Source organism: Manis javanica, chromosome 3, assembly GCF_040802235.1.
Source record: "Manis javanica isolate MJ-LG chromosome 3, MJ_LKY, whole genome shotgun sequence".
Taxonomy (NCBI): domain Eukaryota; kingdom Metazoa; phylum Chordata; class Mammalia; order Pholidota; family Manidae; genus Manis; species Manis javanica.
This window is the reverse complement of record NC_133158.1, coordinates 195,740,255-195,763,583: the sequence shown is the minus strand read 5'-3', so window position 1 is coordinate 195,763,583 and position 23,329 is coordinate 195,740,255. Positions and strand designations below refer to the sequence as shown.

The 23,329-nt window shown below is 42.5% G+C and overlaps 1 protein-coding gene across 10 annotated transcripts in view; it reads right to left on the bottom strand.

Annotated features, from left to right (window-relative positions):
• The window catches only part of GATB (glutamyl-tRNA amidotransferase subunit B), a 122,342-nt gene that overhangs the window by 20,398 nt on the left and 78,615 nt on the right, over positions 1-23,329 (bottom strand). For 5 of the 10 annotated variants that reach the window (XR_012129615.1, XR_001855324.3, XM_036998593.2 and 2 more), the window contains one exon: positions 8,557-8,691. Coding sequence is in view for 5 of the 10 variants with exons in the window: in XM_036998593.2 (XP_036854488.1) it covers positions 8,557-8,691 (135 nt within the window). In the remaining 5 variants the exon portion in view is untranslated. Of the gene's footprint in view, positions 1-2; positions 140-5,988; positions 7,082-7,289; positions 7,848-8,556; positions 8,692-23,329 lie in introns of those variants that run through there. The other 5 variants (XR_001855177.3, XM_017671735.3, XR_001855113.3 and 2 more) reach the window with 5 other exon arrangements.

The following is a 23,329-nucleotide window of genomic DNA, read 5'->3' as shown; positions in this document are numbered from 1 at the left end:
TCTTGCCTTGCGGTGCAGACAGATCCACTGGTCTCAGCTCTCTGCCTAGGATGTCACGTGTAGCTGGAGAGAATATGGGATGCAGAGACATTTTGTTGCTTGAGAGCTTTTCTTTAATCACTTTATCACTACCTAGGCACTGAAAATAGCCTTAATTTAGTCAGATTTGCACAAAATGAAACATACCTATGCAAACTGCTGCTTTGGTTTTTAGGAGTTTGATCAGATGGAAGTGTGGCCTCATATACCTATGTAAGAAGACAACCATCATTATTTTTTAAAGTGTTTTATGGAAAACAGATTAATTTGTGAAGCTCTGTCACAATGGGTTTTTTTTGAGGATGGGAATGTGGAGTAGGGGAAAGGATAAAGGTAAACTAAATGCAACCTGTAAAATTATTAGTTATTATTTTAAATTCTCTGCGTTTTCTAATATGTTGCACGTTGTAGAGAAGTAGGAACTGTACAGCCAGTGTGGGAACTGGGATGTAAATGCAAATGCATCGCAGGGAGCCCTGCACTGCCAAGTACCTGCTGGTGACTCACTCCACACAGAAATGCTGCCTTCTGAGTAATGGGGTTCATTAGAAGGCCCCAACGTGATGTATTAGTGCCTCTCTGCTGCTTTCCAGCCTGCTCCAAGAGGCATAATTATACTTAGAGCCAGTTTTTCTTAAACCATTACCAAGAGGGGGAAACATAAAATAACTGTGAGCTAAAAATGAGACCATGAACAGCTGATATTTATGGATATCTGATTCCACAGCCCTCTTCTTGGGCAGGTGAGGAGTCTGTAACAAGGATGAGCTTCCCCGTTTGGAGGGACATTGGAGCTCACTGTTCTCTTCATGGGCAGGATTGCTGAGCCCTGGGCAGCCACAGGTCTGGTGGTTGTGCTTTCTTAGGAGAACTGGTTTGGTTTTAATCAGGCCTCCACTACAGGAGAGTGGAGGGAAAGAACCACGTTGCAGACCCTGCTGAGCAGAGGCTGCCCTTGTCTGTTGCGGGGAGCTTGGAGAAGCTTTGTACTGAGACAGACAGCAAGCCAGCCCATGGAATGGAGACCCCAGAAGATCGGGCCTGGGCTGGGCAGCTCGCAGGAGCCAGCCTCGCGGTGTTTCCAGTTCTGAGCAAGAAACCGAAGGTACCCATTTGTTGTACAATTCTGACTTCAAATTCGCCTGACTTGAAAAATGGTTTGCCCAGTGGTGGTAGAACAGCCAGCACGTGTGAGGCCCAGCAGACTGGCCTGCTCTTGGCTTTCTGACACCTACTTCAGTTTGCACAACCCACAAGTCTACTGGAAAAGAAGGTGGCTTAAGGTCAAGTAATGGAGGAACAGAAAGATGGAATTTAAGCTGTCCTTTTTATCTTTGTTTTGCACAAATATTTATCTTAAGGCTTAGCAGATATATATGAAATCTAAAGTCATGTCTGGAAACTATTCTCTAGCACTCTGCTTTGATGTGAACTACTCTTCATTCTCTGGTGCTGATGTCAGGTCTTCTCGAGTCTGTACTGCTTTCCTGCAGACCACAGAGCCCTTGTGGCAGGTGCCCTTGGGGAGACTGATTTAGTGCCTCTTAGTATTATTTTTTCAATAGGAACTAGAGTAGACTTCAAAGGAGATGACCATTGTCTGGGGTGAGTGGCAGGAAAATTAATCCCCATGGTGGCGTACTGGCAGCAAATGCACATAACCCTCTCTGTTTGCAATTAGCAACTGGTTTGCATTTCTGAATCCACTGCAGCCCTCCTCCAGAGTATTGTGTCCAGAGTTTTTCAAAGTGAAGTCAGAAAACTGACCTGGAAATACATTATGGAGAACCAGAAAGCCCACATGGTCAGGAGAAACAGCCAGGTGTGTTAGGTAAGGCTGGTTGAGGGAATGGTGTGCGCCAACAGAAGTGAAGCAGAAACCCGAGGCTGTACACAGAAGGCCAATCCTGAGGGCTTTGGAAGACTGAGGATCGTTGAGGCAGATATGAAGGTACTGTAAGAAGGTGGCTGACACTGGGAGCTGCTTGGTGGGCAATGATCATGGTAATGAAGTAGAATATTCTGGTCATAAAGTAACAGTGAGGTCCTTAGAAATATCTCTGTGGTAATGAGTTTTGGGGGAGAAATTTTAAAGGTAATTGGCGACTGTAAAATGTGGTCCAAAAGCGTGGATACTTTTCCACGTGACAGGCTCTCACACTTGCCGTGCTGCTTGGCCAAAGGTAGAGGGGACACAAACCTGTTGATGCCACCCTCGAAGTTGGCATCCCTGTGTCTAGCCTTAAGATCCTGGGCAGTGAAGGTGAGTCAGGGGTTCCTGGGAGACATCACAGCATTAACCGCAATTCATAATTCAGGGTCTGAGGTAAAGTTCTAGATGGAGTGAATTTTGTGGTTTAAAGTACGTGAGAGCACTGGGATATTTAAAATTGATTTTCAGAAATGGTCAAGTCAATGTTTTTAAAAATTTAAGAAGAGATTCCAGGTTAACTTTAGCCTAAAATATAGTTTCATGAGGTAAACTGCAATTTCCCAGCCACAAAATAGAGATGCTGGAGTAACCAATTAGAGATGTGGCTTTATCAACAGATACTTCCTTTTCCCGGGATTTAGAGCAATTATGAAATTGCGCCCATGTTCCTTAGTATTACTTTGGAAAGCACTCAGCTGTGCCAGGGCTGGGAATGCTGCCTCTGTCACGGGAGGCAGGACACGTTCGGTTCTCTTATGGGTCCTCAGCAGGACCTCTCCCTCACCAGGTGGCTTTTATTTACCTCACATACAGTTGGCTTTCAATCAAGGCATCAGGGGGCAAGAGCATCTTCTTAGGAATAGAATCTAGAAGCAGGATGCAAGAATATTGGACGCCTGTCTAGTTTGGGCAGCCAGGGGTGGTCAGAGTTGAACGTAGTTTTGGCGTCTCTGAATCAGCCTGGTGCAGCGGTCCCATGGACTGGTTTCCAGATCTGTGTGGAGCTTGGGGGTTATGGGTGGGCTGCCCATCCTGCATCTGGATCAGTTGCTTTCATGAGGGAAGTGCTGCCCCAACAGGGGTGGGATGTGTCACTGGTGTGATGTTAAGTATCTGCAGCAGATGCTCACTCCAATTCTCATTTAAGGGCAGTTCATTGTAATTGTTAACTGCTAGCCCTGTATTTACTGAAATGGCTGTCACACTTGTAGTTTTTATGAAATACTTTATTGCAGGACAGCGATTACTGCACGTGCTACTTCAAGTCCCTGGCCCAGGCCAGTGTGATTTGTGGTCCGCTGGGCCTCTTGGCCAGCTCTGCAGAGTGGGCTTTTCCTGGAGGCAGCCAGCCCTCTAGCAGCTGAGGCCGCATCAGCATTAAGTCATTAAGAAGATACTCGCAGGCCCCTTCTCGCTTCAGGGATCAGTCTGTAAATCACACAACTGATTTTCCATCAAATAACAGCTTAAAACAGAACACTGTCAAGTTTACACTCTTCTTAAATCCCTTCATTGAGAAAACATTTTAAGACAATGGAGATAACTTTTTTTTCCTTTTTGAATGACCATCATAAACTTAATGCATTAGAAAAAACTCCCAGAAGATGTAAGAATTGTTTTAGGGATAATTTTGCCTCAGTAAATCCTATGTTCAGGCATTTATTAGGCCATGACTTGTTTTGGAGGACAGATTATCCTGGCAGCTCATTAACTGGATAACCAGGGCTTTAGTGAAAGATTTCTGGTGGGAGGGACAGGGATGAGGTGGTGGGGGTGCCTTCAGTCCTTTGGCCTCTGTGCTTAGAATCCAAAATCGATGATGATTTTGGGACTGACCCTTCCATCCTGTCATGTCATTGTGAGTTTTGTTCCTGTCTTAACAGCATGTGAGTAAACTCACTCGCTGTCACCCACACAAGTAACAAGACACCAGTGGACCCTGCTGGCATGAGCTCTGTGTACTTCAGGCCTCTTTGGGGAAGCTTAGGTCACTGTGTCATTTCACAACCTGACAAGAGGGATGGAAGCTCTTTCCATGGAGATTATAACTTTCATGGAGCTGAGACTGCACAAGTCTGTGCTCTTAGTATATCAGCTGACTTTTTATTGGGACAAGTCTGCAAAAGGACCACCTATAACAAGGCTCCTTTTTTTTGCCCTGGAAGAGGGAATTTCCATCAGATGCCTTCCATCCCACACCCTAGGGTCAGCTCCAGTCGCAGATAATCCACGGAACATTTGTCTAAAATATGCTGAAGAAGCATGGCAGCCACTTCCATACGCTTTTGGTAATGGGTATAAAAACATGGCCTTTCAGGTAGACCTGGTGTTTCATTTTGACTTGTTTTCAGATAGTCATTATGTGGAATCCTTGAAATGATGCAGCTAGTTCAAGAGAAATGAAAAATACAAATTGTGTGGGTCACGGCCATAAGCTATATATTGAATTACCCAACCAATTCAAAAATTTAATAGCCGCTTTCCAGATTAGCAGTAATTACAAGAAAGAGGTGGGAGCTCAGCTAAAACACCCTTAACCTGCTGTCAATAATGATCAGGGTTTGTTTTCCTGGGCCATCCAGAGCTTGAAAGATAGGAATACAGATTCACCTTGGTGCATAAAACTGGACAGAGCCAAGAAGCTCCCTCCTAGACCCAGATACCCAGAATTTAAAGCTTAGTAGTTGGCAGCACCAACACCTCTTACAAAGGGGCTCACAGAAGGCTGCCCATTACTTTTGTTTTATAAATGTAATGAACTTTTACTAAATAACTTACTCTGTGCAGAGTGCTGAGGCTGACATACCCACCCTTCACCATAATGAACCAGCCAGCCAACTTCCTGAAGCCACTAAGCACATGGTTTGGGTCTGACCGGGTAGAGCTCATTCAGGCCAGCCTGGGGAAGGGCCAGTTTTCCCGCACATTCCATTCCCAGCCTACAGGTGTGTGTGGGACAACAGATGGCAATGGCTTCACCTATAGCACCAACTCATACATTTTAATGAGATTTCCCCCTGAATAGCAAACAAAGACCAGGTCATATTCACATGCATGCAAAAATATAAAACTGTACTTGAAGCCCACTGACGAGCAAAGCCATACTTTGTGAATTTGTTAGGCTCTTATATATATATATATGTAAACATACCTTTTGAATATCTAGTCAGGTCCCAAGTAAGATAGCTGTGCTTTTTATTAGCTTTTATAACAGTGATAACAGTCTGATCTTCAATGTTTCAGAAGTGGGCATTCAAGACATGGGCAATTCTCAGAGCTGGGTGACGGTTGGCATTGTAAAGACCCAGTGTTTTAACAAGGGTATTTTCCTCTGGAAACCATCAGCCTGTAATAGTTTGCACTTGACAAGTCTTGGTGAACTGTCATCAGGCTTCCCCGACCTCCCATCACCATGTAAGTAAGCTCTTGATTGAAAAGGTCTGGAAAGATCCTCCAGTGCTTTCTATAAAGTTTGATGACCAAGAAGTCAGACTTTTGGTGAAAATGGAGTTTGTAAGACAAAACTGAACCATATTATTTCTTAGAAAATAATGATCCTGCCAGATCTAATCTCAAACTGCCTTTGTCCATTTGTAATTCAGAGACCTTTGGAGCAAGGCGAGAGAACGGACTCTTTTTCTGTTGAAGGAGAAAAGATTTTACTCTTGGGCCCAGTAGTTTTCAGTCCGGCAACAGAATGCATCGGGGGCACATGGCTATCTGGGTGACGTAACATATTCACTTAAACTCTAAGTCACTCTTTTAAAAAGTACTTTTTAGAAACATCCTCTCTTCATGCTTGTCTGAAATAAACCACCCAAGTGGTTTCCTTTCTGCTTGTTTTGGCTGAGTCAGAGGCACATCTCTGTCGCTGCTCATAGGGACCTCGGGAGGGAGGCACTGTGACCCAGGACCCACTCACTGCTGTACTGGTGGGGGCCAGTCTGGTGTTCTGGGGCTCCATTCATGGTGGAAGTGCTTGTACACGTCTAAGTAGGCTCGTGAACTTGGTATAATCAGGGCCTCCAAGGATTTTGTTCTTTTACTTATGTCACAGTTGGACATGTACTTTTAAAAATCAGCATTTGCAAAACGGGTCTTTGAGCATACTGAGTCAGAGGTAACAGGAGCATACAGTGAACAAAGGGGCGCTTCCGGGTGAAGGAACTAGTGTTACTGTCAGGAGAATGGTGTGAAGGCAGCCCAGCCTGTGTGCCACTACTGTTAACTACACCACAGTTACTGTTAAAGGTCAAGTTGATGTACTAATTTATAATCATTCTTTCCAGGCAAAACAAATCAACTTAATATTATAGTTTTTTAAAAACCTTTTTATGATCTGAGGATTGGGGTGGGGGAAGTTGTCAACTGCACAATCTTTGAAGTGTAAGTTAATTTTGTATGTGATATTTCAGTATATATTTTATTCATTAAATTTATTTGAAAATGTCTGTCATCTTTTTTACCAGGTAAAAAAAAACTGTTCTCAGGCCGTGCCTTCTGGGATCCCCAGAACTGAACAGGCAGCATCACTTTTTACTCAGGGGGTGAGTGAATCTAATACAGAAGACTGATGTCCTTCCCCACTCATGGGGCCTGAACAAGTGCTGTTTGGGCCGCGTCATCTATTTTGCTGCGTTTTCATCTCAATCTATTTTTAGGCTTAACTGCGGCTTCCACATCACTCTCTTGATTGCTGCAAATCCCAGCACTTAGAACAATGCCTGCCTGGCCCATAGGCCATGCCCAGAAATATTTGTTAAAGGACTTCTTTTAGAATGGTAATAGTATTTAGAAGTGGGTCATTTAGTTTGGGATTACGGGGACCATTTTGACACCAAGGCAGCAAATGGGTGAGGCCGCTGCTGGCCCCTTGGGCCGGGGAGCGGGCGGCGGCAGCGCTGAGCACAGGGCGTCGGGGCCCCAGGCTGCGGGTCTGTCCCCGCGTGTTGGTCTCCCTGAGGCCGGGCGGGAAGCGTCTCATGGTGACAGCTGCTTCTCCAGTATCTCCTTTACCTCGGTTGGGTCAGCTCGGCTGAGAGTCGCTTTTCGGACCAACCCAATCAGCTTATTTATAGCTTTGGGGTTTCCCTTCTTCACATCCATTACCTTTAAAGTTGGAAATTGTTTTAGAGGAGAAAATACTCATACCTAAAAATCCTAAATTAAGGTTTACATTTACTGAAACAAATTCAGTTTGCCTTTATAGTATTAGAGAGAAAAGGAAAAGGGAGAGTGAACCTCTGAGGAGGTGTCCAGGGCCTCGTCAAGCTGTTTGCCACTCGGCTTTGTGACTGACACGCACACAAGTCCCTTGTGGCGACTGCCTGCAGCGAGAGGCCAGCGCGCAGGGCCGAGGGCGCCCTCCTCCGGGCACCAGGGACCCCAGGACGGGGAGCTGCCCTGAGCCTTGTGAGGGCCTGACCTCTCCAAGACGAGTCATCTCCAGGAGTGGGGCACCCGCGAACCCTCCGGTGGGGTGCCGCAGGCACCGACGTACATGGCCTCGCCCTCCACCCACTCCCTGCTAGACGGTCCGTCTATTAGAAAATAGATCCACAGAATGGCAGCTCTCCCAGAGCATCCAGGCAGGGGGATGCACTGTGTGGGCAGGAGACGCTCGGCTCCTATCAAACAGGCACTGTCAGGGACCCCTGTCCCGACCTCCTGCTCTGCAGCATCTTGAGTGGTAACAGCATCAGTGGGTATCTGCACTCAGTGCCTCAGAGTGAGCCAGAAAGCGTGTCTTGATCAGGCACCCCCTGTGCGGCGGAGGGCGGGGACCGCGAGCCCAGCGCAAGCTCGTTTTCCTATCAAGAGCTCTTTGCAGAGCTGCTAGTGTCCCTGGCAAGCTGATGGGTGGTTGGGGATGATTCTGAAAAGAGATGCCAGCAATTTTTTCCCCCACTGAAATGCATCTCTAGACAGTATGATTAGACTTGGGGTGCAGGGGGGATGCTATTCACTGGAGCCTTTCTGTTTTATTCTATGCTCACAACACAAAGTGACTAGGTTTTTTCAGCTCTATGCTCCTGTCAAGGATTTTTTCTGTAATTTACAAGTCATTTTCCTTTCTGCCTTTCTCCCCATCTCCTAAAGACATGACCCTAAAGTGTTTCTCTTTTTCCCCTGCCCTGCAGTCATGCCTGCTGGTGTACTACTGAGAGAGGTCTCCTGATAAAGCAGGGCTAGTCACAACAGTTTCAAAATGCCAACCCAGTGAGAGCATGCCTGGGAGGCCAACACTTGGATCTAGTAAGCTTGCTCATACCCCTTTCAACTGAAACTCCACAAAATTAAACTGCAGGGGCAGATTTTCCTTACAGAAAATGTATTTTGCCAGTATTCACCTAATTTCATCTCTTGACTTCAGCTAGAAACTGACAAAAGCAGGGATTACTGATGAGATGGGGCCAGCCATTTTTAGGTCCCGCTGCTCAGCTGCAACAGGGAGTAGGCAGGTGAGCGGCTCTCGGCAGTGTCCTGGGCTGGCCCTACAGGCTGCCCTGCCCTCGGCTGGCTAGGAGGGTGGAACCTCGCTCTGGCTGCACAGGGAGCCCCCGTCCCCCGGGGGTGATAATTACCACTTGAGGATGTCCTTCCATTGTGGCCTGGCAGAGCCGTTCCAGGGCCTCTCGATCCTGCATCAGTTCAAGCTTCCGTTCTGAAACAATCTGTGCTGGGGTCTTCCCTTGACTCCTCCACAGTTCCTGCAACACCTGCAGGTCCGAGGTGGGGGAGAAGGGACAGAGAAGCGAGGTGTCAGCCATTTCAGCAGCTGCACCTGCCAGTGCTGGGCTGCACTGAGCGGGCCGAGGGCAGTGGGCTCAGGCAGTTCCAAGGGTGTGGGTCTAGGGGGCCCCCTCGAGGCATCTGGGAATGCAGCTGCTCTAGAGAGCATGCAGACGTACGTGGAGACCCCCGGGTTGCACAGCTCCCTCGGAACAGAGTGTGAGACCGGGCCCGCGGAGACAGCTGTCCTCCCTACTTGCGGACTCACACTGCAGGCCAATTGGGTTGGGGAAAGGGGGAGACGTGACTCCTCACAGCCCCTTGCTGACGGTAGCTGCAGGGCCAGGCCAGGGACGGCTCTGTCTCACATCCACTTAATTAATTTTGAGGTGACATTTTGTTGAAGGATGGGGCCACACAGGCTGTAGGAGGAAACCAGTGGATGTGGATGAAGGCCAGAAAACTCAGCCTGCTTGGGAATAATGATTTTGGGGTGGGGGAGAGAGAAAGTGGCCTGTAATAAAGCTACAAAATGAAAAATAAAACATAAATCATCATCTTCAGGGGCCCCTGGCCAACCACATTTATCCCCTACAGGCTGAGCTAGACCCACTTCTGGCTAGAGTGATTAACAGTTAATGGTGTGTGTATTTTCCTACTTAGAAAATAACAAATCTCCATACTTATCAAAGTTGGAGGAAAATACATTTTTAACAAAGGCATTTTCTAGGGTACTTTTCCACAATCCTCTTGATTTCCAGTGGAAGCTGGATGCGGGGGTTCCTCTGTTGGCCTCCCACAGTCCCCCCTTCACCTCGGGCTGGGTCAGTGTCGAGCACTGAGTGCCCCCTACGACCCCGGTGGCTGAGAAGGGACCAGCCAGCTGCAGTCACTCCTCCCCCGAAAACCAGCTCATTGATAATTAGTACACACAGCAAAATAAATTAAAGAGAAGGTGCTCAAATAGGGAGCCAAGATGGCAGAGTGAGTAGAGCAGCGGAAATCTCCTCCCAAAACCACATATATTTTTGAAAATACAACAAAGAAAACTCTTCCTAAAAGAGAGACCAGAAGACACAGGACAACAGCCAGACCACATCCACACCTGTGAGAACCCAGCGCCCCATGAAGGGGGTAAGATACAAACCACGGCCCAGCGGGACCTGAGTGCCCCACACACCAGCTCCCGGTGGGAGGAGAGGAGTCAGAGCAGGGAAGGAGAGGGAGCCCAGGACTGCTGAACACCCAGCCCCAGCCATCCGCACCAGAGCGCAGACATAGTGCATGTGTGGGGTGCTGGAAACTAGGGAAAAAGGAAAGTAACACCTGTGAGCAGGTCCCTGTAGACATTGCACCTGGGACAAAGAAAAGCGAGTGCTTTTTGGAAGTCTTAAAGGGACAGGGACCACACAGCCAGATGGAAGCGTCCTGGGACACTTAGTCAAGCGGCAGAGAATCTGCAGATCTCTGGGCACTCTAACTCCCTGGGCAGCAGGGAGCACAGAGGCCCCTCATGGAGATAAATAGCCTCCCAGCCGTTCCCCCTCTAATGCAGCTCCACCATATCGGAGTAGCAGCCTGAGGCAGGCCACGCCAAAAGCAACGGCAGAGATAAACTCCATAGCAGCCAGGCAGGAAGCAGAAACCCTGTCTGTGCACAGCTTCCCAGCACAAGCCACTAGAGGTCACTGTTCTCCCAGGAGAGGAGGGCCACAAACCAACAAGAAGGGACGTTCTTCCAGCTATCACTCATACCAGCTCTGCAAACTATCTCTATCACCATGAAAAGGCAAAATTACAGGCAGACCAAGATCACAGAGTCAACACCAGAGAAGGAGACAGACGTAACTAGTCTTTCTGAAAAAGAATTCAAAATAAAAATCATAAACATGCTGACGGAGATGCAGAGAAATATACAAGAGCTAAGGGATGAAGTCCGGAGGGAGATTACAGACATCCAGAGGGAGATTACAGATGCCAGGAAGGAGATTACAGAAGTGAAACAAACTCTGGAAGGCTTTATAAGCAGAATGGATAAGATGCAAGAGGCCATTGATGGAATAGAAACCAAAGAACAGGAACGCATAGAAGCTGACACAGAGAGAGATAAAAGGATCTCCAGGAATGAAACAATATTAAGAGAACTGTGTGACCAATCCAAAAGGAACAATATCTGTATTATAGGGGTACCAGAAGAAGAAGAGAGAGAAAAAGGGATAGAAAGTGTCTTTGAAGAAATAATTGCTGAAAACTTCCCCAAACTGGGGGAGGAAATAATCGAACAGACCACAGAAATACACAGAACTCCCAACAGAAAGGACCCACGGAGGACAACACCAAGACACATAATAATTAAAATGGCAAAGATCAAGGACAAGGAAAGAGTTTTAAAGGCAGCTAGAGAGAAAAAGGTCACCTATAAAGGAAAACTCATCAGGCTATCATCAGACTTCTCAACAGAAAACTTACAGGCCAGAAGAGAATGGCATGATATATTTAATGCAATGAAACAGAAGGGCCTTGAACCAAGGATACTGTATCCAGCACAATTATCATTTAAATATGAAGGAGGGATTAAACAATTCCCAGACATGCAAATGTTGAGGGTATTTGCTTCCCACAAACCACCTCCACAGGGTATTTTAGAGGGACTGTTCTAGACGGGAGCACTCCTAAGACTAAACAGATGTCACCAGAGAAAATAAAATCACAGCAAAGAGAGCAGACCAACCAAATACTAACTAAAGGAAAAAATAAAATCAACTACCCACTAAAAGCAGTTAAAGGAAACACGAAAGAGCACAGAATAAAACGACCAACATATAAAGAATGGAGGAGGAGCAGTAAGAAGGGAGAGAAGAAAAGAATCTCCAGACAGTATATAACAGCTCAATAAGTGACCTAAGTTAGGCAGTAAGATACTAAAGAACCTAACCTTGAACCTTTGGTAACCACAAATCTAAAGCCTGCAATAGCAATAAGTACATATCTTTCAATGTACTACATGTAAATGGACTGAATGCACCAATCAAAAGACACAGAGTAACAGTATGGATAAAAAAGCAAGACCCATCTATATGCTGCTTACAAGAAACTCACCTCAAACCCAAAGACATGCACAGACTAAAAGTCAAGGGATAGAAAAACATATTTCAGGCAAACAACAGAGGGAAGAAAGCAGGGGTTGCAGTACTAGTATCAGACAAAATAGACTTCAAAACAAAGAAAGGAACAAGAGATAAAGAAGGACATTACATAATGACAAAGAGTCCAACAAGAGGATATAACCATTCTAAATATATATGCACCAAACACAGGAGCACCAGCATATGTGAAACAAATACTAACAGAACTAAAAGAGGAAATAGAATGCAATGCATTCATTTTAGGAGACTTCAACACACCACTCACCCCAAAGGATAGATCCACTGGGCAGAAAATAAGTAAGGACACGGAGGCACTGAACAACACACTAGAACAGACAGACCTAATAGACATCTATAGAACTCTACATCCAAAAGAAACAGGATACACATTCTTCTCAAGTGCATATGGAACATTCTCCAGAATAGACCACATACTAGCTCACAAAAGAGCCTCAGTAAATTCCAAAAGATTGAAATTCTACCAACCAACTTTTCAGACCACAAAGGTATAAAACTAGAAATAAATCCTACAAAGAAAACAAAAAGGCTCACAAACACATGGAAGCTTAACAACATACTCCTAAATAATCAATGGATCAACGAACAAATTAAAATAGAGATCAAGGAATATATGGAAACAAATGACAACAACAACACAAAGCCCCAACTTCTGTGGGATGCAGTGAAAGCAGTCTTAAGAGGAAAGTATATAGCGATCCAGGCACACTTAAAGAAGGAAGAAAAGTCCCAAATGAATAGTCTAACATCACAATTATCGAAACTGGAAAAAGAAGAACAAATGAGGCCTAAAGTCAGCAGAAGGAGGGACATAATAAAGATTAGAGAAGAAATAAACAAAACTGAGAAGAATAAAACAATAGAAAAAAATCAGTGAAACCAAGAGCTGATTAATTGAGAAAATAAACAAAATAGATAAGCCTCTAGCCAAACTTATTAAGAGAAAAAGAGAAGCAACACAAATCAACAGAAGAAGAAATTAGAATGGAAAAATCATGACAGACTCCACAGAAATACAAAGAATTATTAAAGACTACTATGAAAACCTATATGCTAACAAGCTGGAAAACCTAGAAGAAATGGACAACTTCCTAGAAAAATAAAACCTTCCAAGACTGACCAAGGAAGAAACACAAAAGTTAAACAAACCAATTACGAGCAAAGAAATTGAAATGGTAATTAAAAAACTACCCAAGAACAAAACCCCCTGGCCAGACGGATTTACCTTAGGAATTTTATCAGACATACAGAGAAAAAATAATACCTATTTTCCTTAAAGTTTTCCAAAAAACAGAAGAGGAGGGACTACTCCCAAACTCATTCTATGAAGCCAACATCACCGTAATACCAAAACCAGGCAAAGACCCCACCAAAAAAGAAAATTACAGACCAATATCCCTGATGAATGTAGATGCTAAAATACTCAATAAAATACTAGCAAACCGAATTCAAAAATATATCAAAAGGATCATACACCATGACCAAGTGGGATTCATCCCAGGGATGCAAGGATGGTACAACATTTGAAGATCCATAAACATCATCCACTACATCAACAAAAAGGACAAAAACCACATGATCATCTCTATAGATGCTGAATAAAGCATTTGACAAAATTCAACATCCATTCATGATAAAAACTCTCAGCAAAATGGGAATAGAGGGCAAGTACCTCAACATAATAAAGGCCATATATGATAAACCCACAGCCAGCATTATACTGAACAGTGAGAAGCTGAAAGCATTTCCTCTGAGATCGGGAACCAGACAGGGATGCCCACTCTCCCCACTGTTATTTAACATAGTACTGGAGGTCCTAGCCACGGCAATCAGACAAAACAAAGAAATACAAGGAATCCAGATTGGTAAAGAAGAAGTCAAACTGTCACTATTTGCAGATGACATGATATTGTACATAAAAAACCCTAAAGACTCCACTCCAAAACTACTAGAACTGATATCGGAATACAGCAAAGTTGGAGGATACAAAATTAACACGCAGAAATCTGTGGCTTTCCTATACACTAACAATGAACCAATAGAAAGAGAGATCGGGAAGTAACTCCATACACAATTGCATCAAAAAGAATAAAATATCTAGGAATAAACCTAACCAAAGAAGTGAAAGACCTATACTCTGAAAACCAGAAGACACTCTTAAGAGAAATTAAAGGGGACACTAACAAATGGAAACTCATCCCATGCTCTTGGCTAGGAAGAATTAATATCATCAAAATGGCCATCCTGCCCAAAGCAATATACAGATTTGATGCAATCCCTATCAAATTACCAGCAACATTCTTCAATGAACTGGAACAAATAGTTTAAAAATTCATATGGAAACACCAAGGACCCCGAATAGCCAAAGCAATCCTGAGAAGGAAGAATAAAGTGGGGGGGGGGATCTCACACCTCAACTTCAAGCTCTACTACAAAGCCATAGTAATCAAGACAATTTGGTACTGGCACAAGAACAGAGCCACAGACCAGTGTAACAGATTAGAGACTCCAGAAATTAACCCAAACATATATGGTCAATTAATATTTGATAAAGGAGCCATGGACATACAATGGGGAAATGACAGTCTTTTCAACAGATGGTGCTGGCACAACTGGACAGCTACATGTAAGAGAATGAAACTGGATCACTGTCTAACCCCATACACAAAAGTAAATTCGAAATGGATCAAAGACCTGAATGTAAATCATGAAACCATAAACTCTTAGAAAAAAACATAGGCAAAAATCTCTTAGACATAAACATGAGTCACCTCTTCTTGAACATATCTCCCCGGGAAAGGAAAACAAAAGCAAAAATGAACAAGTGGGACTATATTAAGCTGAAAAGCTTTTGTAGAGCAAAAGACACCATCAATAGAACAAAAAGGTACCCTACAGTATGGGAGAATATATTCGTAAATGACAGATCCGATAAAGGCTTGACATCCAAAATATATAAAGAGCTCACCCACCTCAACAAACAAAAAACAAATAATCCAATTAAAAAATGGGCAGAGGAACTGAACAGGCAGTTCTCCAAAAAAGAAATTCAGATGGCCAATAGACACATGAAACGATGCTCCACATCGCTAATTATGAGAGAAATGCAAATTTAAACCACAATGAAGTATCACCTCACAGCAGTAAGGATGGCTACCATCCAAAAGACTAACACCAACAAATGTTCGCAAGGTTGTGGAGAAAGGGGAACCCTCCTACACTGCTGGTGGGAATGTAAATTAGTTCAACCATTGTGGAAAACAGTATGGAGGTTCCTCAAAATGCTGAAAATAGACTTACCATTTGACCCAGGAATTCCACTCCTAGGAATTTACCCTAAGAATGCAGCACTCCAGTTTGAAAAAGACAGATGCACCCCTGTGTTTATCGCAGCACTATTTACAATAGCCAAGAATTGAAAGCGACCTAAGTGTCCATCAGTAGATGAATGGATAAAGAAGATGTGGTACATATACACAATGGAACATTATTCAGCCATAAGAAGAAAACAAATCCTACCATTTGCAACAACATGGATGGAGCTAGAGGGTATTATGGTCAGTGAAATAAGCCAAGCGGAGAAAGAGAAATACCAAATGATTTCATTCATCTGTGGAGTATAAGAACAAAGGAAAAACTGAAGGAACAAAACAGCAGCAGAATCACAGAACCCAAGAATGGACTAACAGGTACCAAAGGGAAAGGGACTGGGGAGGATGGGTGGGTAGGGAGGGATAAGGGGGGGGAAGAAGAAAGGGGGTATTATGATTAGAATGCATAATGGGGGGGTGGGAGAAAGGGGAGGGCTGTACAACACAGAGAAGAGAAGTAGTGATTCTACAACATTTTGCTATGCTGATGGACAGTGCCTGTAAAGGGGTTTGTGGGGGGGGGACCTGGTATAGGGGACAGCCTAGTAAACATAATATTCTTCATGTAATTGTAGATTAATGATAACAAAAAAAAAAGAAAGAAAAGGGGGATTACTCCCTGATAGGATAAAACTAACTGCAAATCAACGAATAATGCAGGCTTTACATATCCTTAATTTTGATCTTTCAAAGGGTGTCAGATGAGCAGCTATGGAAGTACATTTTTCTGATAATATTCCTTTCTCTTAAAAAAAAAAAAAGCAGTTCCTGTGTGGTGATCTCCAATAGGTTCTTCACAGTGGTATAAAGGTCATATCAAAGTGTGGGCAAAGGGTTTGTTTGTGTTTATACACACAGGATTAAAGCCTAATTTGGCTACACAGAAAACTAATTAAGATACGATATGAAGAAGAACTTCCAACATCAACATCCTCTGGAAGAGTCATTCCAGAAGATGAACATCAAAAAACTTCAAAAAAGATCCTGGCGCTGCTGCAGTTGTAGCTGCAGTCATCCCACCGGTTCCTGGACTTGCCATTGGAATGAAGAAGGATATATCTAAGCTGGCCTGTGCATACAGTAAAACAACAAATTTGTCTGGATCTATACTGTCGGAACTCAATCAAGAATTAGGAGAAGTACAAGTTGCAGTGCTCCAAAATTGTGCGACTATAGACTATCTACTGTTAAAAGAACACATAGGAGGTGAACAGTTCCCAGGAGTGTGTTGTTTTAATTTGTCTGATTTTTCTCAAACTATTCAAATTCAGTTAGACAATATCCATCATATCATTGATAAGTTTTCACAAATGCCTAGGGTACCTAACTGGTTTTCTGGGTTGCACTGGATATGGCTGGTAATTGTAGGTCTGCTTTTGTTACGTAGCTATATTCCTATTATGTTAATGTGTGTGTGCAATTTAATTAATAGCTTAAAATCTATACGTGCTTATGTTACTCTACAAGAAGATATGTCAAAGAAGTAATCAATCTTCCCATGTTTTCTTCCATCTGCTACTTCTATAGCTTTTCTTCTTCCTTCCTAATTACAACCCTTTAGTAGAATTAGTGCCTCATATCGAAAATTACCAAATATAGTGATTCTTTCAAGTGGTAAAGATACCTCACGACAATTGCTGGGCATAGAAGCCACAGGGCATAAAACTGCAAAGAAGTAAAAAGCTAACCTTTTTAAAGAATATTGTTTTTCTCTCACTTACCAACTTTACGTTTCCCTGTATGGCCCTGGAAGATGACTGGTTAGCCAGAGACGGGTAAGATTCCTCAAGGGAGGAACAACCTAAGACAGGCACAGTCGCAGGGGGGCCATCAGGTGAGAAATTGGGGACCAACAGAGGGGAGGCTTAGAACTTCACCCCCACTGTTTTGAGAGAAATCTTCTGCATCCGTGGATGTTTTGTTGCCCTTGTCTAGCTTGGATTCATACTTAGTCTACAGGCACAGACCTGATCATCTACATTTGCCCTCTTACAGCACTAAATTATGTTTTCTACCTTTATCTTGTATCTATCTACCACTTCAGCATTTTATTAAAAAAAATAATAACAACAATAAGGGAGAAATGTGGGATTCACATATAAATCATGTATAAAAATCAAACAAATAATCATATCTGATTTGATTGTTGATAGTTCATGATGCGTGATCAAAACCGAAAGTTTCTGTGATATGACTGCCCTTGCACTGTTCACCATGTAAGAACTTATTCACTATGTAAGACCTTGTTCACCATGTAAGAACTTGTTTGTTATGCTTCAGAGGATTGGAGACTGTTGAGATATAGGCCTGGGGTTGATTAATGACTGTGCATTGAGTCCCGTATACAGAATTATATTGTTGTTAACAACCATTTGATCAATAAATATGAGAGATGCCCTCTAAAAAAAGAGAAGGTGCTCAGAGTCTCAGCAGGGCTCAAAGCTTCCCCCAGTTTGGTGGGAACAAACCCCAAATATTCATCATGGCTATGCATTTGGCTCAGCTGTGAGAACCGCAGAGCAACTGCCTGAGAGGCGTCTTTGGTGGGTTCTTCCAGTGGCTCCCTGCGGGGCACCCCTCTGGGGATCACAGCACAGCCCGGCTGCTTAGGGAAAACCTGTCCCCACTCTTAGCAAAATGCTCAACATACATGCCTCCGACTTAATTCTCTAAACAGTAACTCAGCCTGGCAATGAGTGAGGTGCTTTCTCTGGATACGGAACCTGTCCTGCCCTCAACAGGCAGCAGCACAGGAATGGAGAACAGAATGATCTGTAATGCAGGTTATACTCGGGGTTGCCATTGACGAGTCGGAAGTTCTCCACCCCCTTTCCCTGATATATACTTAGTTTTCTTATAATAAGACTTTAAAGTATTGCTTCTAATTATAAAAATTAACACATTGTGGGGGGAAAGGATCAAGATGCAGAGCTTATCTCATCTCACAGACACACCAAAACCACAACTACACACAGGACAGAGCTCTCTGAGAATGGCCAGAAGCTGGCAGAACAGCTCTTCCACGGCCAGAGATCCTTTTAAAAAGCCACAATGTGATGGGCAGGAGGGGCAGAGGAGAGCCAGTGAGAGGCCCCACAGTCGGAGTTGTGACCCCAAGTGGGCGGGCTATCACAGGTGTGTGGGGGTCCTCCCTGAAGGGTGAGGGGCTCAAACCTCACAGCCCACCCTGGGGCGGGGAGACGAGAATCAGTGGGGCTTCACTCTGGAAGAGCCAAAACTGGGTTTTCATTCTTAAAGGTTGAGTGTGAAATTTCACTCACTCTGAAACCCAGCACAGAGGCAGCAGTTTGGAAAGCACCTGGGCCATACATGAATATTTACTGACTAATATTAGGGCATGTGCCAGAGGAGCAGGTATCTGTAAGAACTTTCTCTGGATATGGAAGTGCTGGCAGGTGCCATTTTTCTTACTCTCCTTCTGCCTAGCTGGCTGGTGAGCCTCCCACTCTCCATCTACCTTGCCGGCAATGACTGCCCTGCCCCAGGGTTACCTGCAGACTCACCCTGTCCAACCTGCTCCTCCAAAGTGGTTCCTGCCCCACTAAACCCAATGGGTGGCCTCAGCTGGGGCTGGTCCTCCCCAGAGTGGCTCCTGTCTTGCCACACCTGGCAGTTGGCCTTGGCGGGGTCCAGGCCTGCCCACTCCCCACACAGCTGATCTCCTTTTCCCTCCCCACCCCCACCCCCACCTGCTTCCAAGAGTTGCAGCCTGACCTTGCAGCAAGCTGTGCCAGGTGCCAGCCCTGACTACCAGTGCACCTGCGACAGCTGTGGCCCAGTCACAACAGGAGGGAGCATGCAGCCCACACAGGGGACAACCCTGGAGGGCCTGGTTCTAGTGACCAGAGGGAGTTGTGCTTCTGGGCAGCACAGAATGCCTTTTACATAAAGCTACTCCTTCAAGACCAGGAGACATAGCTGACCTAACTAATAACAAGAAACAAACACAGAGTCAGGCAAAATTAAGAGGTAGAGGACTACATTCCAAACAAAAGAACAAGACAAAACCCCAGAAAAAGGACTAAATGGAACTGAGATAAGCAATCTACCTGATAAGGAGCTCAAAGTAATGGTCCTAAAGATGCTCACTGAACTTGGGAGAAGAATGATGACACCGTAGGAACTTCAACAAGGAAATGGAAAAATATTAAAAAAAGAACCAATCAGAGCTGAAGAATACAATAACTGAAATGAAAACTAAAATAGAGGGAATCCACAGATTGGAGGATGCAGAAGAACAGATCAGTGATCTGGAAGACAGCGTAGGAGTGACCATCCAAGCTGAACAGCAAAACAAAAACGGAGTATTAAAAATGGGGATGGGTTAAAGGACCACTGGGACAACATCAAACGTACTGGCATCCACATTATAGAATCCCAGAAGTAGGAGAGAGAGCAAAAAACTCCATGAATAAATAGTAGCTGACAACTTCCTGAGAAGGAAGCAGACACCCAGGCGCTGGAGGCACACAGAGCCGCAAATACAGTGAACACAAGAGGATCCACTCCATGACAGACAATAGTTAAATTATCAAAAATGAAAATAAAGACGATCTTAAGAGCAGCAAGAGAAAAGCAACTAGTTATGTCCAAGGGAATCCCCATAAGACTATCCACTGATTTTTCAACAGAAACTTTACAGGCCAGAGGGAGTGGCATGATATATTCAAAGTACTGAAAGGAAAAAATCTGCACCCAAGAACAAGCTACCTGGTAAGGTTATCGTTCAGAATAGGACGAGATAAACAGTTTCCCAGATGAACAAAAGTTAAAGGAATTAATCACCACTAAAATAGCATTACAATGAATGTTAAAGGAACTTCTTTAAGTGGAAAAGAAAAGGCCACAACTAGAAGAAAGAAAATTATGAAAGGAAAAAAAATCTCACTGGCAAAAGCAAACATATAGTAAGGCAGCATATTAACTACTTATAAGTTAGTATGAAGGTTAAAGGACAAAGTATATTTATAATAATTAGTTAAGGGACAGAAAAAATAAAAAGATGTAAAATATGATATTAAGCACATAAAATGGGGGGATGTAGTGCTTTTAGAATGTGTTTGTACTTAAGCACCAACTTTAAGCATCACCCTAACAGATTGTTATATGCATGGGGGATTATACATGAAAACTTCATTGTAACCATAAACCCATAATAGATACACAAAAAATGAGACAGGAATCCAAACATAATCCTAAAGAAGGTCATCAAATCACAAGAGAACAAGAGAAGAAAGGAACACAGAAGAATGACTAACCACAAAACAATTAACAAAATGGCAATATATACATACCTATCAATAACTACTTTAAATGTAAATGGACTAATAAATGCTCCAATCAAAAGGCAGGATGAATGAATGGATAATCAAGACCCATCTATATGCTGCCTATATATAAGACTCTGAGACTCACTTCAGACCTAAAGGCACATACAGACTGAAACTGATGGAATAGAAAAAGACATTCCATGCAAATGGATAAAAAAACCAAAAAGTTGGAATAGCAGTACTTCTATCAGACAAAATAGACTTTAAAACAAAGACTGTAACAAGAGACAAATTAGGACACTACATAATGATTAAGGGCTCAATGCAGCAAGAAGATAAAACAGTTGTAAATACCTACATGCCTGACAGAGGAGCACCTAAATATATAAAGCAAATATTAACAGACATAAAGGGAGAAATTGACAACAATATAATAAAGGTAGGAGACTTTAACACCCCAGTTACATCAATGGATGGATCATCCAGACAGGAAATCAATAAGGAAATAGTGGCTTTGAGCAATACATCAGACCAGGTGGACTTAACAGATATATACAAATATTACATCCTAAAAACAGCAAAATACACATTTTTTCAAAGGCACATGGAACATTCTTCAAGATAAGTCATGTTAGGCCACAAAACAAATCTCAATAAATTTAAGAAGACTGAAATTGTACCAAGCATCTTTTCTGACCACAATAGTATGAAAACTGGAAATTAGTTACAAGAAAAAACCTGGAAAAAACTCAAAATGCATGGAAGCTAAATAGCATACTGTTGAACAACCAGTGTGTTAAAAAATACTTGGAGGAAAAATAGACAATCAGTCAAAATCTTTGGGATGCAGCAAAGGCAATTCTAAGAGGGAAGCATACAGCAACAGAGGCCTGCTCAAGAAACAAGAAATATCTCAAACAACCTAAGCCCAAAGGAACTAGAAAAAGAACAAAGAAAGTCCAAAGTTAGTAGAAGGAATGAAATAATAAAGATCACAGTGGAAATAAATGAAATAAAGACATAAAAAAAAGAAGAAAAGATCAGTGAACTAAGAAACGGTCTTTTATAAAAGAGAAACAAAATGGATAAACCTTTAGCCAGACTTTTCAAGAAAAAAAAAAAATAAGACACAGGACCCAAATACAATAAAAATGGAAGAGAAATTACAATTGACACCTCAGAAACACAAAGGACTATAAAACACTATTGCAAACAATTATATGCCAACAAATTGGACAACCTGGAAGAAATAAACTCCTAGAAACATATACTCTTCCAAACTGAATGTGGAAGAAATAGAAAATATGATCAGACCTATTACTAGTAATGAGTTTGAGTTAGTAATCATAAAACTCCCAAGAAATAAAAGTACCAGATCAGATGGCTTCACAAATTCTAGCAAACATTTAAAAAAGTGTTAATACCTTTCCTTTTCAAGGGATTCCAAAAAACTGGAGAGGAAGGAATGGTTCCAAATTCATTTCTATGAGGCCAGCATTACCCTGATACCAAAACCAGACAAAGACACTACAAAAAGTAAAGTGATAGGCCAACCTCTGTGATGAACACAGATGCAAAAATTCTCAACAAAATATTAGCAAACTGAACAATACATTATACCACGTGGGATTTATTCCAGAGATGTAAGGATGGTTCAATGTCCACCAATCAATCACATGATACATACATTAACAAAATGAAGGATAAAAATCACCTTATTTCAGTGGGTGCAAAAAAGCATTTGCAAAATTCTGCATCTACTTATGACAAAAAGTCTCAACACAGTGTGTATAAAAGGGAACACATCTCAACTGAATAAAGGGCATACATGACAAACTCACAGCTAACATAATACTGAATGGTAAAAATCTAAAAGATTTTCCCCGAAGATCACAAACAAGACCAGGTTGCCCACTCTCTCCGCTTTTAATCAACATAGTATTGAAGTCCTAGCCAAAGCAATTAGGCAAGGAAAATGAAATAAAAGGCATACAAACTGGAAAAGAATAAGTAAAACTTTCACTATTTGCAGATAACATAATAATATATAGAAAACTAAAAATGCCAGCAAGAAATTATTCAAATAAATGAATTCAATGCAGAATATAAAATTAATATGAAGAAACCAGTTGCATTTCTATTCACTAAAAAGAAACTATCAGAAAGAGAAATTAAGAAACCAATCCCATTTGCAATTGAATAAAAAAAAATTTAAATACCTAGGAATAAATTAAACCCAAGAGGTGAAACACCTGTATTTTGAAAATTTTAAGACATTGATGAAAGATGTCTTTCATGTGATGAAAGATGACATAAATAAACAGAAAGCTATTCCACACTCATGGATTGGAAAAATTAATATTGTTAATTTACTACCATACTATCAGAAGCAATCTACACATTCAATGTAATATCTATCAAAATAACAATACCATTTTTTTACAGACTATAACAAGTAATCCTATAATTTGTATAGAACCACAAAAGACTCCAAACAGCTAAAGCAATCTTGAGGAAGAACAAAGCTGGAGGTATCATGCTACCCAATTTCAAGTATTACAAAGCTATAGTAATCAAAACAGTATGGTACTGGCACAAAACAGACACATAAATCAATGAAGCAGATTAAAGAGCCTAGAATAAATCTGTACTTATATCAATAATAAATCTATGACAAAGGAGGCAAGAAAATAAAATAGGGAAAAGATAGTCAATACAGAGTGTTGGGAAAACTAGACAACTACATGCAAAAGAATGAAACTGGATCATTTCTTTTTTTTTTTGCATATGAAGAATTTA